This window comes from Rhea americana, unplaced genomic scaffold (assembly GCF_003343005.1).
Source record: "Rhea americana isolate MKP2758 unplaced genomic scaffold, rheAme1 scaffold_103, whole genome shotgun sequence".
Taxonomy (NCBI): Eukaryota; Metazoa; Chordata; class Aves; order Rheiformes; family Rheidae; genus Rhea; species Rhea americana.
Window position 1 is genome coordinate 26,690 of NW_028185073.1, and position 20,247 is coordinate 46,936.

Sequence of the window (20,247 nt, forward strand, 5' to 3'; positions counted from 1 at the left end):
AGCCTTTTAATTTGAGGAACAATTGTGAAAGAAGAAAATGGTCTTGGAAGAATAGCCTTGATGTTGTCACTGCCTATTTGTTGTCCTTTGCTGGTCATCTCAGGTTGGCACGCTCATGTGTAGGACAGCTGTCCCACGTGAAGGGACTGTTTATCATAGTATGCTCTTGAATGCACAACTAACTAAAACCTTATTTTGATACTTGATTTCAAATAAGATGGAAAATTCCTTTTTGGTCTTACTGTGCATTGTTCTGTAATTTTAAAACTATTTCCTGTGGTAGGCCACAGTCATGTGGCCCTTCAGTTCTTGGGGCAGACATTGGCCCAGAGTGTATTCCAGCATGTTTCTGGTTAACCTTTAAAAGATGTGGGAAGTCTTTTACCATTCTCCTGGAAAGCCTTCTACAGAGTCCTGTATTTTTACTCTTTCTGAAATTCATCCTGTTTTTTCTAGCTCTGCTTCAAAGCTGTGCTGTACCCTCTAAAAATGCATAGACATATGAATCCTGCTTTAGCTACTGTTGAGCTCTAACTTATGTATGAAACTGCTTTTCCTAATCTTCTCTTCTTTATGACTGCAATAATTTTTATTTCGCATTCTGTTGTATTTTCAGCCTCTGTATCATAGTGAGAAGTCAGAACTGAACAACTTTATTTCAATTATTGTTTATCCTTCTCCAGGTGTAGCAGTCAAATTGAAACTCATTTACCAAGCTGTTTACCATACTCACATGCTACTTTCCAACATTTTTAATATTTGTACCCTTTTCTTTTCTTCTGCTGAACAGGGTCGTCTTGTTGAGACCATTGAGCTTATTAAACCTTTAAGTGGTGGTCTGGGCTTCAGTGTTGTGGGCCTGAAGAGTGAAAACAGGGGAGAACTAGGAATATTTGTTCAGGAAATCCAGGAGGGGAGTGTGGCACATAGGTAAGATTACGAAAGCAGTATTTCACTATACCRAGTATTACTGTGACACTGTAGTCTTGATGTTGTTTTTATGGCACGAGGACATGTTCTCTGTTAGTCTAAGCCATACATTCTGGCAGATTTGTATTATCTATTTTATATATTTTTTTATGACATTAGAACAGAGAAACAGATGATACATACTTGAATTTTCCTCGGATGTAGTTCCTCTGTGGTATGCTTATGTCATCTCCCTTTCAGCTGAGGAAACAGGGAGGTTGGAGTTGAGAGCAATATAGATCTTGACACCATTGATTACACTGAAAAATAATCTAGTGCAAAAAAATCTGATGCAATTAATCACATTGCTTGTGGGATAGAGTGCCGCTGAGCAGGTATCGGAAAAAGCTGTCAAATGGCTTTTAAGTCAAGCAGTGCTTGACCTAAAGTCCTTGGACTCTTAAAAAAGCTGATGTTACCAAAAACTCAGCAATAATAACAGCTTGCTGAAAGTACCTTTTTGACTTCAGTCCTGTTCCCACGAGTCCTGTTGGAGAGAGGGCAGAAAAAGACAAAAGTAGAAGGATTTGTGCTGTAAGAACAGCGTGTGGTAGCAAGCGAACTCGGTAGCGAGCGTTAGCAATGCTGGTCCGTCGCAGAGCGATGTTTGTGTTGCTGTGCAGTGTATGACTGCGCGTGGATTTGCTGACCAGGCTTCCAGTGGCYGTTAGAGGTCACATCTGGTGTCACCGGTGCGTTGTGCAGGGGCTGAGGCATCGTCTCCATGCTGTTTCTCTCCCTGCTGTGGGAACAGTTTTCGGGTGACTTAGATCTGAATGTTGTCATTTTAAGAGTGCAGAGCATGGCCTGCAGAGTTAATTCAGTTTAAGAAAAGCAGCTTGCTGTATGTCATTATGATATACTCTAATTTGCCAAAARTGCCCTTTCATTGTTTTTTTTATTGTCCCTTCAAATGGTCTTTGCTTTTTCTCCTCTTATTCCGCTATAGAGAGTAGACCTATCAATATCTGTCTATATCTACATTGAGGCATATCTGTACCGACTCAGGTCCTGATTCCCTGGTGATAACGACGCGGGTCAGCAAGTAATATAGGCTGCATCAAATATAAATCTAGAGCAATAATAAATCTGGAGCACTCAGAAAAATTATTCAAATTGAAAAGTAAAATATTGCAGCTTGGAGCTAGGTAGTGTTTTTCCTGAAAGCTGTTGAGTATTTTGGCTTCTGTACTACAGGTGCACACAAAAGCTGGCATAATAGGCATTATTGTTTTTTTTGCTGGCCTTTGTTTCGTGAAGCATTTCTGCACAGGGATTCTGAAGATGTGACCTCCAGAGTCTTTGTTTTTTGTTGTAGAAGCAGGGGAGAAGACAGCGAGTAACTTGTCTGTGTGGGCTTCATGCGCTTTCTTTGAAGTAGGTCCAGGGAAAGGCTCAGTATGTGATTTTACAGTAGTGCTTCCTTTATCAGCAAGTGAAGAATTGTTTTATAATTTATTCAACTTTTTTTTCTTTTAATTTAAAAAGGATTTTTTTGGGGCGTGTGTGTGGATTTTGTGCAAAACAAAATTAGTTTCCCTAACATCTTGATGAAAATGTGTTCCACTCTACGGTTTGATGAATATTCAGAATGGATGCACTGAACAAAGTAGAGCACTTGGTCTGTTAAGCAGGAGGCTCAAAGTTGAGAATAAACATAAGTTCCCAGGCTATGGTTGGGAGGGACTGAGATCTAATATGCTTAGTCTCGGATGGGGGTACAGGGAGAAGAAAGCTAGCTAGGGGGTAGCAGCCAGGGGAGAGTGGCAGTGGGATTAGCTTCAAAGGAGGCGATCACCAGGGTGCCGCTGCAGCTCCTTGTAGTAGAACTGCAGGGAGAGATTAAAAAATGGGGAAAGTAGAGAACTGGATATAAAGAATACTGGAAAATTGTCAAAATATTATAATTTATGAGGCAACACTTTTTTGTAGTTTCTTGTTTGCTTGTTTTGTCGTCCTCATTCCCTCTTTATATGTATGAGACAGAGATGGAAAGCTGAAGGAAGCAGATCAAATCCTTGCTATTAACGGACAAGCACTCGATCAGACAATTACACATCAACAGGCTATCAGCATCCTACAGAAGGCAAAAGATAATGTCCAGTTGGTTGTGGCCAGGGGCACTTACCCTCAGCTCATCAGTCCTGTAGTTTCCCGATCCCCATCTGCTGCTAGCACAGTTTCAGCCCATTCCAACCCGGTGAGTATACCCCACAAGTGTCTGTGTTCAGTTCTGGGCTTGTATGCGCTTATTGCGTCTAGTGGTTTTTTTGAGGTATTTTTTGTAACTTACATGTGCGTTTCCTTCACAATTTTTGACTTTTTTTTTTTTTCTTCCATGTGTCTGTGTTGTACCTTTTGCCCAGCAAATAACAGAAAATACCTAGGCTTGCTAAGAAGACATTGATCTTGGCCATATTCCTATTCCCTTACACCAAATTCTCAATATCTAGCAGTGCAAATACAGCATGTTTACCTTCTATTATAAAGCTTTATTTGGAGGTAGCCTTTTTTTTCCTCTTTTCCCTCCACTTGGGCAAACAGATTTCCGAGGCATTACAATGTGATCTGCACTGCCAGSTGAACAGGTGCTTCTCTGTTTGTTCCTCTGTTGTCTTTTAGCAGTGGAGCTCAAACAAAGCGACAGAGAGGGCCATCAAGATGCTGTGGGTGGGGAGAACACTTCAGGACCCACAGAGAGCAGCTCTGCTGCAGTTCCTTTCCTTTGAAATGTGTGGTGTTGCTAGGTATGGCAAAGATAGTTCAAAACCAGGTATTAACTGCACATTTCTCTTSATCTCTTTCTCCTGTAATGGACCATATATTTTTGCTTGCCTGGGGATAGAATRGCCTTTCTTTTGTTCCTGTAGGAACATTTGACTGTTCAAATGTCCGTGGCTTTTCTTTAAGGGATTCAGAAATCAGTGGTGTGATGTCTTGAAAAGGCAGCTATTTTATTGTTTATTTTAACCACTAGCATAAACTACTTAGTGAAATTCATAATGATTTTCTTCTCTATGCAGATTTTTACATATAAAATGACTTAAAACTTCTTACTTAATTACTTACTTACTAGTACATGCAAAGGCCTACTTTCTTCCAGCAGTCCTGTTATATACTTCTTTCTCAGTTTGATTACCTCCATTTTCTCTGAACAGCTTCTGTTTCTTGAAAAATTTCTTATTAAACATACCACAGTTCCTTCTGTTTTCTCTCGCTCGCTCTCTCTTTCCTTTCTCTCTCTCTCTCTCTCTCTCTCTCTTTTTTTTTTTTTTTCATGCCTTTTCCTTGTGATCTCTTAGCTTTCAAATGCTGTGGAAAGCAGCTTATCTTGAGCTGTTTTTCCTACTGGCTTTTCTTTTTAGTCATCGGTTTGTGCTAAGACTATGCATACCCAAACAAGTACTTCAGGTCTTTGAATTTACAGTACCTTGATTACTCCAATATATCTATTAAAGGTGCTACCTGGCAGAATGCCTGGTGCACTTTTGAATTTTAGATTAGTTTATGATGTGATTTGTCCTTACACCAGAAGCAGACCTGTGTGAACTCCAGTACTCAGTTCAGTACCATGGAGTAGGAACTAGCATTTGTGTTTCTTTCAGAGCAGTTGCTCTTCTGTCACAAAATGAAGCCAACCACCAGAATTACTTCATTCTGATACTGTCAAMATCAGATAATCCAAAAATCTTTGCCTGCTACACAGGCAGATTTTGCAAACATACATCTCATAATATCTAGTGTGCTTTCAAACTTAGTTACACCTGTGAGTTGGGCTTATGCTTTTTTTGATGTTGTTCTAGTTACCAGTTTGAACATGCACGTATCTGAATTTTCAGTCCTGTGAGAATTCCTGTAAGCAGTACTTTTGTCACTGATCCCAATGGGGCATTAAGATGGACAATTCTGGGCTGCTTCAAAAATTCCTGCAGTGTTCAGGTTCCTGAAGAGGACAGCTCGGCTCCAGTTTTTACCACAGCAATTCCAAATGTGATGGGATGAACAATTTATTATGTTAAATATAATGTACTCTTATACTTATTGGTCCTGTGTTTCCATCCTCCTTTATTCTAAAGCCTACCTGAGAAATAAGAGAAAATATTTTGCCAATTTTTAATACATACGTCCTTACAAACTTATATTTATTCATTTTAGATTCACTGGCAGCATGTGGAGACCATTGAGTTGGTGAATGATGGCTCTGGTTTGGGATTTGGAATAGTGGGAGGAAAGTCAACTGGAGTGATAGTTAAGACCATTCTCCCAGGAGGAGTAGCTGATCAGGTAAATTCAACTCAACCTAGTGTTTGCCAGTCAGTGCAGTGTGAGGTTACTATTTCTAATGCTTTTGAGTAACAGTAACTTTTTTTCTCCTTACAAGTATAAGAAACAGAGGAAGTGCTTACCTTAGTAAAGGTGTGTTTAGTGCATGGGATCCTCACGTGTAGGTCCRAAAGCTGGATTAGTGTTTAAATCACTTTTCCAGACCAATTACAGTATACCTGGATTACGCAAATGCGTGCAGACTACTGTATCTGAGGCAGATATCCTGGTACTAGTCCTGGGGAAGGACTGAGCAGTAACGGTGTGTATTCCTGCCTGGTGGGGCTCAGATGAAGTGAATTGGGTCAGCTCAGTCCATGTCAAGTTCATCTGGTGGACAAGTGCCCGTATGATTGTGCTGCTGCTGCTGAAGGGCTCCTCTGTTATAGAGGAGGTCGAGGGCTGAAGAGACACCGAAACTGGTCAGTCTTGTGTGTACGGGAACTGTGCCTCGAAGACAGGGCTTTGAGGGGCATCGGCAGAATCCGTGAGCAGAAAGATGGGTTCTTTTTCCATCTTTTTTCTTCAGTAGATAGGCTAGTTCATGTGAAGCACTTTATTGTTTAAAAGTAAAATAAATTTGAAAATAAAAATAAATCAGTTTGAGAATAAGCCATTATAAAGCAATATCACAGATCACAGCAAGTGAGAAATGTGTTTTGTTCTGGAGATATGGCTAATCATGACGACAGGTTTTTAAATAAAAGCATAAAACTTGAATGTGCTTTTATATACTCTCATTTGAAAGTGTGTTTGGAGGTGAAATTCTCTAATGTATGTATATATGTTTTAAATAACAACTAGTCTTAAATTGGAAGGAATTTTTTCATGCTCAGGTGTGTGCCTTTTTGAAAAGGGATTCATCCTTAATATTTCTGTGGAAGTCTGTAGTAAAATTAGTATGTGCTTTGATAACCTACTATTCTTCTGCATACTATTAGGATATTGACAAGGGATTCAAAAATTAAAGTTACTTAGCCATACCTTAAGTGACTATAGCCGCATAATAGTCTTCTAATGGAACCACTTTTCTGATTTTTTCCATGATACATCTGAGGGAAATGGCAGGATGTTACAGATTTTTTTCACGGTTATTGTCACTCACTGGTTACTTCCTCCAGCATGGCAGATTATGCAGTGGAGACCACATCTTGAAAATTGGTGACACAGACCTGGCTGGAATGAGCAGTGAGCAGGTGGCCCAAGTCCTCAGACAGTGTGGAAATCGAGTGAAACTGGTGATTGCAAGAGGTCCTATTGAGGATCCACCCCCACCAGCAGTCCCCCCAGGTACACCAGTACCCACCCCTACACCAGAGAAACAGGTAAGTACCAGYGAGAATGCTTAACTTGTGACAAACTTTTACTTCAGACTCTTTCTTTTTATTTATTTTTCAATTGCTATTGGAATACCTTGCACATATGTGTTCTCTAGAGCCAGTATTTCCACTCCCACTAGCAGTGTTTTCAGCCTGTGGTCTGGGAGAATTTACACGCTGTCAGTCACAGTGCACTGAATACATCCCTGAGGCCTTTCAGGGTCCCAGCTCAGAGACAGAAGGGTGATCCAAATGACTTCTGGGTTGATTAATTCATTAGCTTGCTTGTGGTTATGCACAAATACTTTGGAACAGCAGAAACTGTTCAATCTTCCYTTTAGATGGAGCAAGCTGGCTCTGCAGCACTTCGCTGCCTCCCCGTCCTTTCYGTCTCCAGGAGCACTTTTCATTCCCGTGTCATTACAGCCGTCCGTCAGACAGCTCTTCCCTGTGCCAGCCAGCACACAGATGCCACTTTTTTCAGACGTCATCTGGCACTGTTCGTTTGCTAGTCGTTTTCCAGAAAACCAGTCAGCCAGCTGCTACCCGTGTTCCCCTGCAGATGACTGCACTCGCTCTGCTCTGTTACTCCTCAGACTCGTCGTGACTCCATCAGCCACTTCGAAAGTGCTGTAAACATCATAATGTTTTGTCAGCTTAAAGCCGCTACAAAATAGGTCATTTGTGTGTGTTTACAGCAAAGTCTAGTTTGGGAAAAGTCAGCACACTGGTGTTTTGTGATATGTAGTTAATGCCAGATACGTTTAAGAGTTCTGAATACACGTGAAATCAGTTAGAGAAGAAAGAGGTGGTTGCTTTTGGATTTGATGCAGATACAGCTTATGCCCTACGAAGATTTCTTTTTCACTTTTAGTTTCCTGTTTGCCTCACAGATACAAATTGCATTTCAGATAAGTCACTTAAAAAAAAAAAAAAAAAACTCTCCTCTGACAGATCCTTATATGATTACATCTTTTTACAGCTATCCGTTTTAGTGGTATCTATATAGGAAAAAAAAAGGCAAAATAGCACATAGATATAATCATCCATTCAATCTATAAAATTAGACTAAGAAAATTAATCTTAGCACGTGCACTGATTTTTTTCTGAGCAAATGAGAGGAAGATTGGGATTCTGGTGTTTGTACAGCACTCAGAGGTGTGAGGGCCGGACTGTATTTTTGATAGAGGGATCAATAAAATCAAAATTATTTATCTGTGGAGTAGTTGTCTCAGAAGAAGGCTAAATTGGATAATTTCCTCTATACTGATTTCTTCTGTGTCTATCCGCAGTTATGTGGTGTGACGTTGAATGTCATGTCTGCAATTTCAGGAGCATGGGTGGAATTTACCGAACTGAGGACTGAAATGCCTCAGGGAGCCAAAAACAACTTTTTTGCCACCTTCCTCTCCATTTCTGTCCTTTTCAATGCACATCTCCGGGCAGGAGGCAGGCTGTTTTTAAGTAGCTACCTCTGCCTGGACGAAGTGTTATTCTTGGAGGGAGCACTCAGTGAATGATGCTGCTGCAAACCTCATTAACAGGGCTCTGGGTATTAAACACCACTGGAGCAGAGATGCTGATGAGTGCAGCTCGGTCTGCCTGTTTCTTCCTGGCAAATAAAGAGTAGGTAAAAATGTCATTGTGCTTCAGGCTGTCGGTGGGAGCAGAGGAGTGGGCACTTCGTGTCGCATCCCCAAGGTCTCCATCCTGTAACAGTCCGTGAGGTCATGGAGATAGGAGCAGATTTAAAGTAGCGTTACATGTGGCCAAAATAATTCTGTATTATGGAGTGGAGATGTAGCAGAAGCTGTAGATTTTTATTTTCATGATGTTGGACTGTGTGGACTTTCTAGATTGAGTTGTTACGACAAAAAAAAAAAAAAAAAAGAAACCAGATTCTTATTTGACAAGTAGCATCACAGTTCTCCTGAAGTCTTTTTTTTTTTTTTTTCTGCATGCATGTACCCATTTAGTCATCAGAGTGGGTTTAGTTGGTATCTACCTGTTTGAAATACCATCTGTTTAAACAAATATGCTGCTATACTTTTCATAGAGAAGAAACTGGATAAAATMGGGATATGCAGAAGGATCTTAATAAGTTTGTACTATATATATGAATTTACATTTCAAATGCATGTTAAAATACTGAAATTTGTTTAAATACAATGACATTGAAGCCCTAAATTTGTACTCCTGTATTGATACATACCCGCTATGGAAGTATACATTTTAGACAACTAAAGGATCAATATCTTTGGAAAAGAAGTATTTTGAAGTAGTGGAATTAAATTCTTTTAGTTTTTTTTTTCTTTTACTATGAATGCAATATTCTTAAAATGGAGTTTTAATATGCACTTTCCTATGGCATTAGAAATAAATWAATGAATTCATTACAACAAAAATTCTTTATTACAGAAGTTCAGAGGACTGTAGTGGGTGTTAGTGGTGATTGTCATTTAACTAGCTGGAAGTATAATTGCTACTTGCTGAAATAGAAATTTTAAGCCCTTCTAAAAACAGGAAGCATGATTGTTTCAATAGAAATAGCTTTCATTATATTTCAGACTCAATGTGCATAGGAAAAAAATTAGCTAGCATTACTGAGAAGAAATTTAAACAAATAGAATACAAAATATAATTTTGATCATTCTTTTGTTTTAATACAACAGTCTKTGAAGCTGGTGCTTAGGAAGTTCCAGAACTGAAGCGAGCTACAAGTTACAACATTTAAGCATGTGTTGTTTAATTTAATCTAAGTGACAGTCAGTGTTCAATTTGTTCAGGTTTCGMCAGTCATTTTAGTTATGAAATAATGATTTTATAGGCTAGTACCCCAGTGAGGAGAGGTGGGAGTGACTGAAACTGCATTGTTACCTATGTGTAGTATATCTGCTGAATACCAGAAAAAAAGAACAGAAGCAAATTTGCTACTTTCTTGGTATCATTTGTGTTTAATGTGCATTTTAATGTTAGTGATGTAAGAGAATGTGTGGACTTCCCAAGAACAACAAAAAAAGGTTTCCTTTCCAATCACTCTTTTCTTATTAGGCAGAGGCTTCTTTTGACAACTGTGAAGATGGAGAGAAGTTTAACGTGGAACTCACTAAAAACATCCAAGGTTTAGGAATAACTATTGCTGGTTACATTGGAGACAAAACCTCAGGTAAAGAATGTCCTAGAGCTTRCTTCACGTTCTGTTGCGTAGACTGGCCTGCCTGCAGTGCAGGGTCAGTTTGAGGTGTGGTATYGCATCTCTGAACAAAACCTTCATTCTCTAAAACTTCTAAAGCTTGCAACAACAGCAACAACAAAAGGTGTTTTCCTGTAGGAAGTATGAAATTCAGATTACAAACARTAGGTATTCTTTAGAAAATCCCTCCTCAGGGTCTTGCATCATTTATTTTTTAAAATTCACTCTTAGCTGAAGCTTGTCATAGGTATATTTTTGGAAAACATTTCTAAAGTAGACTGAGACAGYCGCTTTTGTTAGAATAATGGTGCTTTTTAAATCACATTTTCATTTTAAAAGACTCTCATAAAATAATACATTATTATTCTGAGCAGTTCTAGGAGCATTTTTTTCTTTTGAACTATAGATAATGCTGATTGCAGATGAAGAATTCATCACAGTGATGAAGATCTTGATGTTGTTAGCTGACCTCTTGATTTACTGGAAATTTACATTAGTGTATTTGGGAGGCAGTCAGCAGCCAGTCAGTTTAAATCAGTGGATTCATCCATGGTCATGTACAGTTGCTTGTTTTTGCCCATAATTTCAACTGCATTTTTAGAGAAATTATTGAGAACTATTGGGGATCACTGTTTGGCAAACACAGTACTGTCATGAAAGGCTGCTTGTGTCATAACRCTTCACAAAGAGTTCGTGCTGTAATTCTTACTCATATGCATATTTTTAGAAAAAAGTATAGGTAGGTATATCACACATCGTTGTTGGTTTATGGACATAAGGTATTGGCTTTGAGAAACTGAACTAAGTTTTAATGGTCTATTAAGTTAGGTTCCATAGGATGAGTAGTTAGAATTTATGTAACTTTACTTTCTAGCATCTTGAATAARCCATTAAAAGGCAAATTAAGTTGTAGAATATGTGATTTGATTGGTCATTTTAACTGATCTAATATTGGAGTATCATAATCCACACTTTAAGTTATTTTGCTGCATGTAACTATATTTAAAAATCTTCTTGCCTTTGGAAATGATTGAGCATTACACTTAATTTTACTTAACCACTTAATACATGGTTAAAGAATTTCCAGGCTATCACAGATGCAGCAATAGAACTACTGGACCRTGAGATCTGCAATTCAGTCTTTTTCACCTTGGCTAATAGAAACTTATCATGTTGCCACATAGCTGTTACAGGATATAAAGACACTKTGAAATTAGGAAGACTATCCATTTAGTTATTCACAAATTCTGGAAACAAAACAAACTAAGATAAAAGCAAAAGAGGCAAATGTGGAATGTTTTGCAAAGAAAAAAGTAGTGATGTCATGGTGTAAGTATATTTGTTTTCTCATTCTTCACAAGTCTAGTCATTAGAGATGCCTTAGTGCTAACTTTTGTCACATTGAGGCTGAGAAGAGGATGATATTAGGTCTATTAAGGCACTGAGGTTTCTTGAGAGCTTAAGAAGTAGATTATCTTCCCATCAGAGATTATTTGTTTAACCAAAACAGATTTCTTTTTGTAAAATATCCCTTCCAAAGGTGCTTTGCATGTCTGACTTTTTCTCAATTCAGAATTAATGGTTGCCTAAATGASTTTGTTACTGCTGTGTTTTTTCTTTTTGAATCAAATTCTGGCTTATAGTTGTAGTTAAAAGTTAAAAAACATACATCGTAATTCTGCTTGTTTATGTTTCGTGCATTTAGTTATCCAAGATTCATTTTCGTAAGGAGGTATAGAAAATATAATAACAGGTGGGTGATAAATAGTTGCTAGTGTACTCAAACTGAATTTTCTCTCTCATTAGTTATAAATTAGACCAAGAGTTAGAAATAAAGCTTTTTGTCAATGTTGTTTCTAGATTTAAGTTAAATTAAACTAGAATTTTTGTTGCTCTTTTAGTACAGAAAATAGGATTTTGAGGTTGTTAAATTYTTTGTAAAATATGGTAGTGTGAGCTGTTAGTCAGGTTCTTCCTTTTGAAAAATAGTAATACGTATGTTTCAGTTTAAGCATCTACTTTCGTATTAATTCCTTATTTTGGAGATTGTGTTTTCTTTTTTTCCTCTCTCTTTAGCGCCTGTCCGTAGCATGAGATTGTAATGTTATTTGGGTTATTTCCGTAATATATTAGTTAATTTTCTCTGTTTTCTTCATTCCAGAACCTTCTGGTATCTTTGTGAAAAGCATTACGAAAGGCAGTGCTGTTGAACATGACGGCAGAATCCATGTTGGAGATCAAATTATAGTTGTAAGTAAACACAGAAAGAAGGCTGAGTCTTCTGGATCATGTATGAAATCACCTGTCTGTAAAAAACTGTACTTTTGAAAGTTGCAAAGTAAGGCTTATGTAATACTTGTTCAAAGCATTTGAAATTGGCCTTTAAATTATAAGCCCTTTTTTTTGTCTGAGTATTTGATCACATTGTCTTTTTGGATTATGTTATCGGTGTGCAGCTCTGTTTCTTAAATCTGAGAGTACAAGTGTGTGTGTTTCTTAGCAGTATGAGCTTTTTAGACTGCTTAGTAAAGGCAAAGTGTAATATTTGGTTTCACACAAATTAAGCAGTGATTTTCAAAATCTTTTTTTAAAGTATGTCACTAAAGTTTTGATACCTAGAGAAAGAAGAAAATATTTATCAATATTAGGAAAAAATGCATAAAACTTTACRTCTGTTTTGTGGTGAAAATTGAGATATAAATGCAGGGACCACTTTTCTGCGAGTGTCTCAGATGTGACTTCTCACTTGTGTGAAGGAAGCATGTAAAAGTGCTTGGTATTCAGCTAACTAGGTATGTGCCTGAATGTGCATAGGTAGAAATATGTTTCGTTTTTCTGATGATTTGTATAATGAGTACAAACTGAAATAGAATATTGCTAAATTTGACCTCAGTTGCTGCTGTAGGTGCAGGAGGAAAAAAGTGGCTTGAATTGACCTAAGACATCAGAATAATAAACATGTTTTTAAAATCTGTTTTGCTTAAGTGTGGTGGAAATAGAGATAATACCGGCTCATTTTAAATTGTTTTAAATTTAGAAGAGCACTGGAGTTGAAAGAAGTTCAGAGGAAGGCAACAAAATGATTAAGCATCTGGAGAGATTGATTTTTTCATGAAGGAAGGATTAAAATAATGGACTGTGTGTAGACAGACTCAAACAGCACCTGGCGTTAGGGGTAGATCACTATTGGGCATGTTTGAGAAATTACAGTCACCAGGGGGTGAAAAGGAGAAGGAATGAGGAAATTTGGAGCTTGCAGAGAAGAGGAGAAAAAAGGTCTATATACTAGGAATAATCAGATGAAACTGATAATCCTCATCGCTTCCCCTCCACCTTGCCAGTTGCCGGGGGGGTTTCAGCCTTTCTGCCTGCAGAGGGGATGGTCGGGGCCAGGAGCGGGCGCAGCGGGGGCTCTGCCCTCTGGCGCTGTGCAGAGCAGACCGCCTGGCACCGCCGCGTTCCCACCGCTGCTGCCCGGTGCTGCTGGTCRGCGGCTGTGGGGTAGTCCGGTGAAAATGCTTAGTGTAGCTGAGGCCACTAAAGCTTCTGGGTTTTTTTGTTCTTGTCCCTCTGTTTGCTTTGTGCTCAGCCCGACAGCCGCTGAGCCCTCAGCACAGAGAAGGATGAAGAACGTGCAGAAAGTGACCGTGACTGTTTTCTATGGGTAGTGTCTTGCTGGCTAATAAGCTGCTTAATCCTGCAGGTGGATGGAACAAATCTTCAGGGTTTTACGAACCAGCAAGCAGTGGATGTTTTGCGGCATACGGGACAAACAGTTCGACTCACTTTGATCAGAAGAAGGCTTAAGCAGGAAAATCAGACTCAGCCCCAGGAGGACTTCAGTGCTGCTGTTGAAAAGGACTTCCTGCTCCAAATGATGGATAGTGGCACAGCCAAGGGTAATTAAAATGGACTTTGCTTCAGAATTTGCATGAAATAGTTTTCTTCCCAGTTACAAACTGGAAGTAATGGGCCAGGTTCATTCTGAATAGCTATTCTTGACGGCAGAGCTGTTTCCTGTGAGGGGATATTTGGCCTAATACGTTTTAATTAATTTTTAGAAGCGATGCTGTTATTTTTCACATTTCCAAAGCAATTGCTGAAATCACTGCACTGCTATTCTAGCTAATTTACCTCAAGAGTTTCATCCTGCAAGCTTTTGAATGGTGAGAAGGCGGGGAACATTGTACTTGGGCTTAAGGGTGAGAATTGCATTCAAGTGCAAGCAAAGATTTACCCTCTGCACTGAGCACAAATACATCTCAGACCCTTTCGCTCTTGCATATCAAGTTCAAGATCTAAAAAAAAAAGGGCTATATGTGGAGTTTATTAGTAGTCTGATAGGACATTAGCTGTTTGTGTGCACACAGCTCAGAAGTTGATGGCCAACAGTAGATCTGCCAATGCTGAGCTGGGGTGAGACTAGGGACTTTTCAGTGGAAGCCCTTAACTTCGTATTTTGTTCATATTGAAATCCATACGTTATACCTTTAAGTCAATGTGTTTGAATATCCACACAAATACTGGATGCATAAGCAGATTTTTTCAGCTACTTATGTCATAGATTGATGTCAACAGAGGTGTATTGCAAATCACAGTTTAAGCCGTAATCACCCCCCTCACATAAGATTTTGAAAGACAGAATAGTGTGTTCCCAGTATGGCATCCTGTTATACATACATTCAGCAGAAATTATGAAGGAGATAATGAATACTGTTTCTCTTGCCTAAAGGTGTTCAAGCCAGCAGCCAACTGGCAGCCAGCAACATACCTAACAAAACTATTGTCATAGAACAGGCTTTTTAAAAGTGTAAAATCAGTGAAGTATCCAGATCCCAAAGTATATAGAATTTTCTTTGTGCAGCATCAGATTCTTGAATTGCGCACGAGAAAGAAGTAGGAAAAATACAAGCATAGCTTTAGCATGCGTATGCTAAAGAATGCTAACTTCGTATGCTTTCCAGTAGCTGTTCTTTCAGTCATAGGCAGAGATACAACTACTTGCAGATGTATTTTCATATTTTCATTTTAATTTAAAAATTAAATTGGCAATTCTGCATTAGCAGAAGACAAAATATCTGTAAAATACAGCATTTCTTCCTAATTCTTTATTCCACACTGCCACAGGAGCCATTTCCCAAGTGTGGATCCTCTGAAATCATGTAGAATACAAAACAGGCATGCCAAAGAGCTTAACTGAAAATTGCAATGCATAAAATAGCTGAAGAATCTTCTCCTTTTTTCCAGAAAACAGTGAAACAGAACAGGGATCTCCATCACTGCCATACAGCACCAGTGTGGTAAACATTGGAGAGGACATTAAACAACAGGAAACAGGTTCCCGATATTTAATATTTTTTTCTGTGAAAATGCATTCAATTATGCTTACACAAAAAGTTAGTTTTTTTGTGTGCCTTTCCATCTTACATGTGCTACATATCTGAGGTTGTACAGCTAGAAAATGGAAATAATCACACATGAAAGCATGTGCTCTGGGCTCTACAGAGAAAATATGGTCATGGACAAATACTGCATGTGGCTGAAAACAGTAATTATGTCTGTGTATCTGAGACCTCGTGTGAAGCAGTATGTTTTGGCTACATATTCATCCTTCTGTTTAGTCTTTCTCCTTCATTGTTCCCCTCCCTCTCCACCACCATGCCATATCTTCCAAGCTCCCTGCAGCTATCTGGCTACAGCTCCAGGACTTTTACCTCTTGCAATAAGCTTCCTTTTAACAAATTCCCCAAAATCCAGGCATTTCAGTCTATGTTCTCTGATAATGTTTGCAATTTGGTTGATTGTGACTCACTGATATAGTCTGACTTTCTCATTCTCTTTACAGAAATTCTTATTTTCTGACAGGTATTTCCTTTCCTTCTTAAGCTCTCAGGCACAGTGCTATGTTTCAGAAGTCCTGTCAGGTGATGCGTTTTCCGAGTTGATAGAGTACTAGATGTGTGTCATAACATTTTATTACATCTGGAGCTAGAGGGGAGCTGAAAAACATCACTTACAAGAGTTCTGTAACATATTTCTCTTCTGTATATCTTTTCATAACTTCTACTTGCCGTTATTCTAGAAAGAATTTTTCCAGAAGATTTTTTTTAAGAGCTTTCCTTCAGACACTGCTGTATCTTCTGGGTATGAGGAGGAACCTTCACATTTAAATTCTCCACAGCATCTAAACAGCTGGCTTTATTTTTAATAAAGTTTCAGGGCAATGACTTTAAAACACTTTATGAGGCACTTTCATTTTTTCCTAAAATCAGTGTGAGCTGGGAAATTATTTTGTTTGTATGAAGATTCTGGCCTTTGCCTGTGATAAGCATTCAGATTTGAAGAGTTTATTTTGATACTTTCTGTGTGAACAGCACGGTCCTTGTGGCTTACATAGGTAGGTTTCTGTTAAATCTGCTCTGTTTTATTAGCTATTCCATCCAAATACTGTTTTTGTTTCCTGTTTCCTATTGTACAATCTAAGCAGTTTAAGTGAGGACAAAAAAGAGCAGAAGACGACTATTTCTCTGTAGTTTGAGTTTGTAGATAAACTTTAAGTCAGTTTAAGAACTCCTGCAGTTTGCCTTCTTGCCTGTCATTTTTCTCACATCATCAGTATTTTTCTTCTCCGCTTCTCTTCCAAAAGACATTTCATTGCTACTCTTCAACTGTTAGAATTATTTCTCTTTGTACGTGTGTGTGTGTGTGTGTGTGTGTGAATCTAATGGGGAAAAAGAGCTAGGACTTGCATTCTGTCACTGCTTTCTAGGGCCTACAGTTTCAAAAAAATCTTCTCCAGTCATTCTCACAGTTTTGAGAACAGTTTTTTTTCCCCTTCACTTTGACACTTTTTGTGAAAGTTCATCCACACGTATGCTGGGTCTGTCTGAAAGGAGCCATGTGCAGTGTGATGGCTGTTGACATTTCAGCTGGCCCACCAAATCAGCCTGACCAGCCCGCATACAGCCTGATTTAGCAGGTGCCTGGGGCATGTAACTTTTTCCTTTTTTTTGCACCCGTTCTCTTGGTAGGGTTGCATTAAAGTTATTAAAGACTGAAGCTATTTAAATGTTTGTCCTCTGAAAAAATATGGTTAATTTTTGGAAACTGGAGGTGAATTTAATACTATTTGATTACAAGCCCTTAAMAGGCCAACAGGGAGAGGACTTATGAGCTGAAAGGGGACAAAATGTCACTACCTCATCTTTTTGAAAGATTTTATTCTGGTTAATCTAAACCTGCTGACGCAAAACATGTCAAGTTTTTAGTCACACCTAGGTGAGTGCTGGTGTCACGGAATAGTTCTGAAGTTCTCCATGATCCACTTACTTTATCAGTGGTAAGAATAAACAAGAATGTTTTGTTTGCGTCATAGTAATTTCAGACATAACTTTTAGATTTCCAGTTAACTACTGCAGAAGAATTAGCTCTGAAGAATAGATGGCAGAGAATTATGGGTTCAAATTATGAAATAGTGGTAAGTAAACTTTTATTATTATTGTTATATTGGTTACTTATATGTATAGTATGCATTATATTTGCGGCTTTATATATACAATGCATTTGTGTGCTCCCTAATCTGCTGAGATGATTTTATTTCAGTTACAAATTTTGAATATAGATATATATTTTTTCTACAGTGACTGGAAAAATAATCACAGGCTTCAAAGATTGATACGCCTTTGAGTACTGATAGCTATTTCACAGGTCTCCTACCTGCCTGGGGGGTTAATGTGTAGTCGGGAAAAATAAGTTTTTGAGATGAACATCAAAACTCACTTGATTGATTAGCAAGAATTTCAAACTAGTATCTGAAACTTCCTACCCACCCTATGTACTGAATGAATCCTCACTTGTTGTAGCGATCTAAACGACATATAGGACACTTACTGTAACTACAATTAAAAAATCCAATATCCAAGTTTAGGACTTTATTTTGAAACTATATGCCCCAAGCTGTATTCTTTACAGAAGTTTACTCTCTTACATATGTGGTCATCAAATACAGTTTTTGCTTGCATATGCTGAAGTAGTGCATTTATTGTGACAAAAGTTCCAGTTTTTACCTGACTGCTCGTTGATCCAAGTATATTTACACAAATTCAAATTTAGGTGCACATAGCCTGTTCCCCATCTCACAGAGATCCTATTGGATGAGATTTTGTTTCAGTTGCTGCACTGCAAGGACTTTTTGGTTGTTCTTGCCTCAGAATCTGAAATACCACAGTAAAATAGATAAAAGAAAAAAAAAAAGAAAAAAAATCTGTTTTGCTGACCTTTTATTTGCACACATAGGGCAATGTAGGCATGTTACTCCAGTTGTGTCTGTTGGTTCCTTGGTGAACGATACCACAGCAGTAGCTTTTTGGCAGAATAGTCTACTAATTTGTGATTTCATACTTTTCACTGGTACATATGGTCTGTACGTCTTAATCTTTTTCCAGAATTTGTCCCTCGTAGTGCTTTTCATCTCACTGGGAAGTTAAAAATGGATGATTTCTTTTGGCTGTTGTTGTTATTTCCCATATTTTTAAGAAATATAAAACCCAAACTAGTATCTTTGAATGTTTTTTGCAACCTGAAAAGTTGGATTACACATGATCATATTTCTAGTTTTTCAGTTCTGAAATACTTCACAGTATGTGAATTGAAATGGAAAGTAACAAATGTCTTTAATATCATCATGAAAAATAACTTTTACTGTGTCTTCTTTTAGGTGGTTGTAGTTAACAAATTTAGTGAAAGCAGTGGGTTAGGGATAAGCCTTGAAGCTACGGTGGGACATCATTTCATCAGATCTATCTTACCAGAGGGGCCAGTTGGACGAAGTGGCAAGCTGGTTAGTGGAGATGAGCTGCTGGAAGTAAGAAAAAATTCTGACTTTATCTTAGTCTACCTTCAGTAAGATTCTTGTGAAATGACTTGCTTTTCACAGGTGATGACTTGGGAATGTAGCTTATCTTATTGTGCATCAGCCCTAATGAAAAATGTTTTGAGTAATCACCTAGTGTGCCTTCCTGTATATATTTATTTATGTAGATGATTGACATATGTCTCAGCTAATTCCTGATTTTTCAGAGATATAATTCAAGGTGACCAAAAAAGAATTCTTAACAAAAGAATTAAGGCTTGATAGAACTATCCCTACCCCGTGACAGGAATAAACAACTCTATATTCTTACCTTTTATATTGTACCTGGGGGTTGTTGCCTAAGAAGTGCCAGCAACCAAGGTTGATTGGCAGTTTGTGGGACTTACCCTTTCAGCTCAAAACTTATTTAGGTGCCACCAATTCTACTAAATAAATAAATAAAACAGTGGAACCATTGATATTTTCTGTTAGTAATATTTTTAAACTTTTTATTTTTTTTTCATTATACTTCTACTAAACACTTTTTATTCTTTGTTTCTTGAGGTAAATGAGATCTCCTTGCTTGGAGAAAATCACAAGGATGTGGTCAATATCTTGAAAGAATTGCCTATTAAGGTGACGATGGTGTGCTGCCGTCTGGTGGCTTCCCCTATCAGTCACCCAGAAGTAACGGACAGTCTAAGCCTCTCTGAGGTTCAGCTCACAGAGAAGGTATTTTGTTTTAAAATTGTTAAGAAAAGAAATGTTTCTTTGAGCAAAACATGCAAACTTAAATGTAGAAGATTAGAAGGACATTTTAGTATTTTGGGATTTGGAATCAAATGAATAGAAAAAGACAAATTATATCCACTAACCCCAATTTAAGACAATCAGAAGCTATAGATATTAGTAAACAGTGTGTGTGGGGGGCAGATTTGAAATCCAAGAATATTTACCCAGGTACCTAACGTCTGTTCTTCAGGTAGGCTGTGTTGGTGTAGCAAATTGAGCTATGTATTTTTTGAGAATCTGGATATATTTAATCCAATTTTGAACTTAGCTTTCTGATTTTCCTTTCTGTAGATCTCCCTATATATTCTCTGATATATGTTTTTTTCGTCATTCATAACGTCAAAGCTCTGGGCAGCCTGATGCGCCAAACATGTAGAAAGGGTATTTTAATGAATTATTTCAATTCTGGGCAAGGGAAGAAGTTTGGCTCATTTTTAAGCATTTTCATGAAGTGAACCAAATAGAAAAAACATATATACATATATATGTATGCACAAGTGTGTGCTTGTATGTTTTCTTTTTTTAAATGTTTTGACTTCTGTTGTAGTGGTATGTTCAGATCTATGCCTGTTTTTTTAATGTACCTTCTAGTAACAGGTATTGTCTTTGTATTAGATAAAAGTATTAATGGGTGTTTTCTAAAGTGATTAGTTGGACAGAAATTCCATTTTGTAAATATTCTTACTAATGAGTGCTTTAATGCATATTAACTGCTTTACAGCATAGGTGTTTTGTTACAAAGATCCATGATTTCTATGTTAGATCCGTCAGACATGGTTTTTAACAGTATATGAGTGCTT

General features: G+C 37.9%; 1 protein-coding gene across 10 annotated transcripts in view; it reads left to right on the forward strand.

Annotated features, from left to right (window-relative positions):
- Positions 1–20,247, forward strand: part of MPDZ (multiple PDZ domain crumbs cell polarity complex component) — a 96,311-nt gene that overhangs the window by 17,281 nt on the left and 58,783 nt on the right. For all 10 annotated transcript variants that reach the window (XM_085307052.1, XM_085306975.1, XM_085306982.1 and 7 more), the window contains exons 5-15: positions 791–930; positions 2,956–3,169; positions 5,125–5,253; positions 6,414–6,617; positions 9,663–9,777; positions 11,966–12,054; positions 13,508–13,703; positions 15,052–15,141; positions 17,202–17,281; positions 18,521–18,667; positions 19,220–19,387. In XM_085307052.1, the coding sequence (XP_085163178.1) occupies positions 791–930; positions 2,956–3,169; positions 5,125–5,253; positions 6,414–6,617; positions 9,663–9,777; positions 11,966–12,054; positions 13,508–13,703; positions 15,052–15,141; positions 17,202–17,281; positions 18,521–18,667; positions 19,220–19,387 (1,572 nt within the window). The remainder of the gene's footprint in view (positions 1–790; positions 931–2,955; positions 3,170–5,124; positions 5,254–6,413; positions 6,618–9,662; positions 9,778–11,965; positions 12,055–13,507; positions 13,704–15,051; positions 15,142–17,201; positions 17,282–18,520; positions 18,668–19,219; positions 19,388–20,247) is intronic.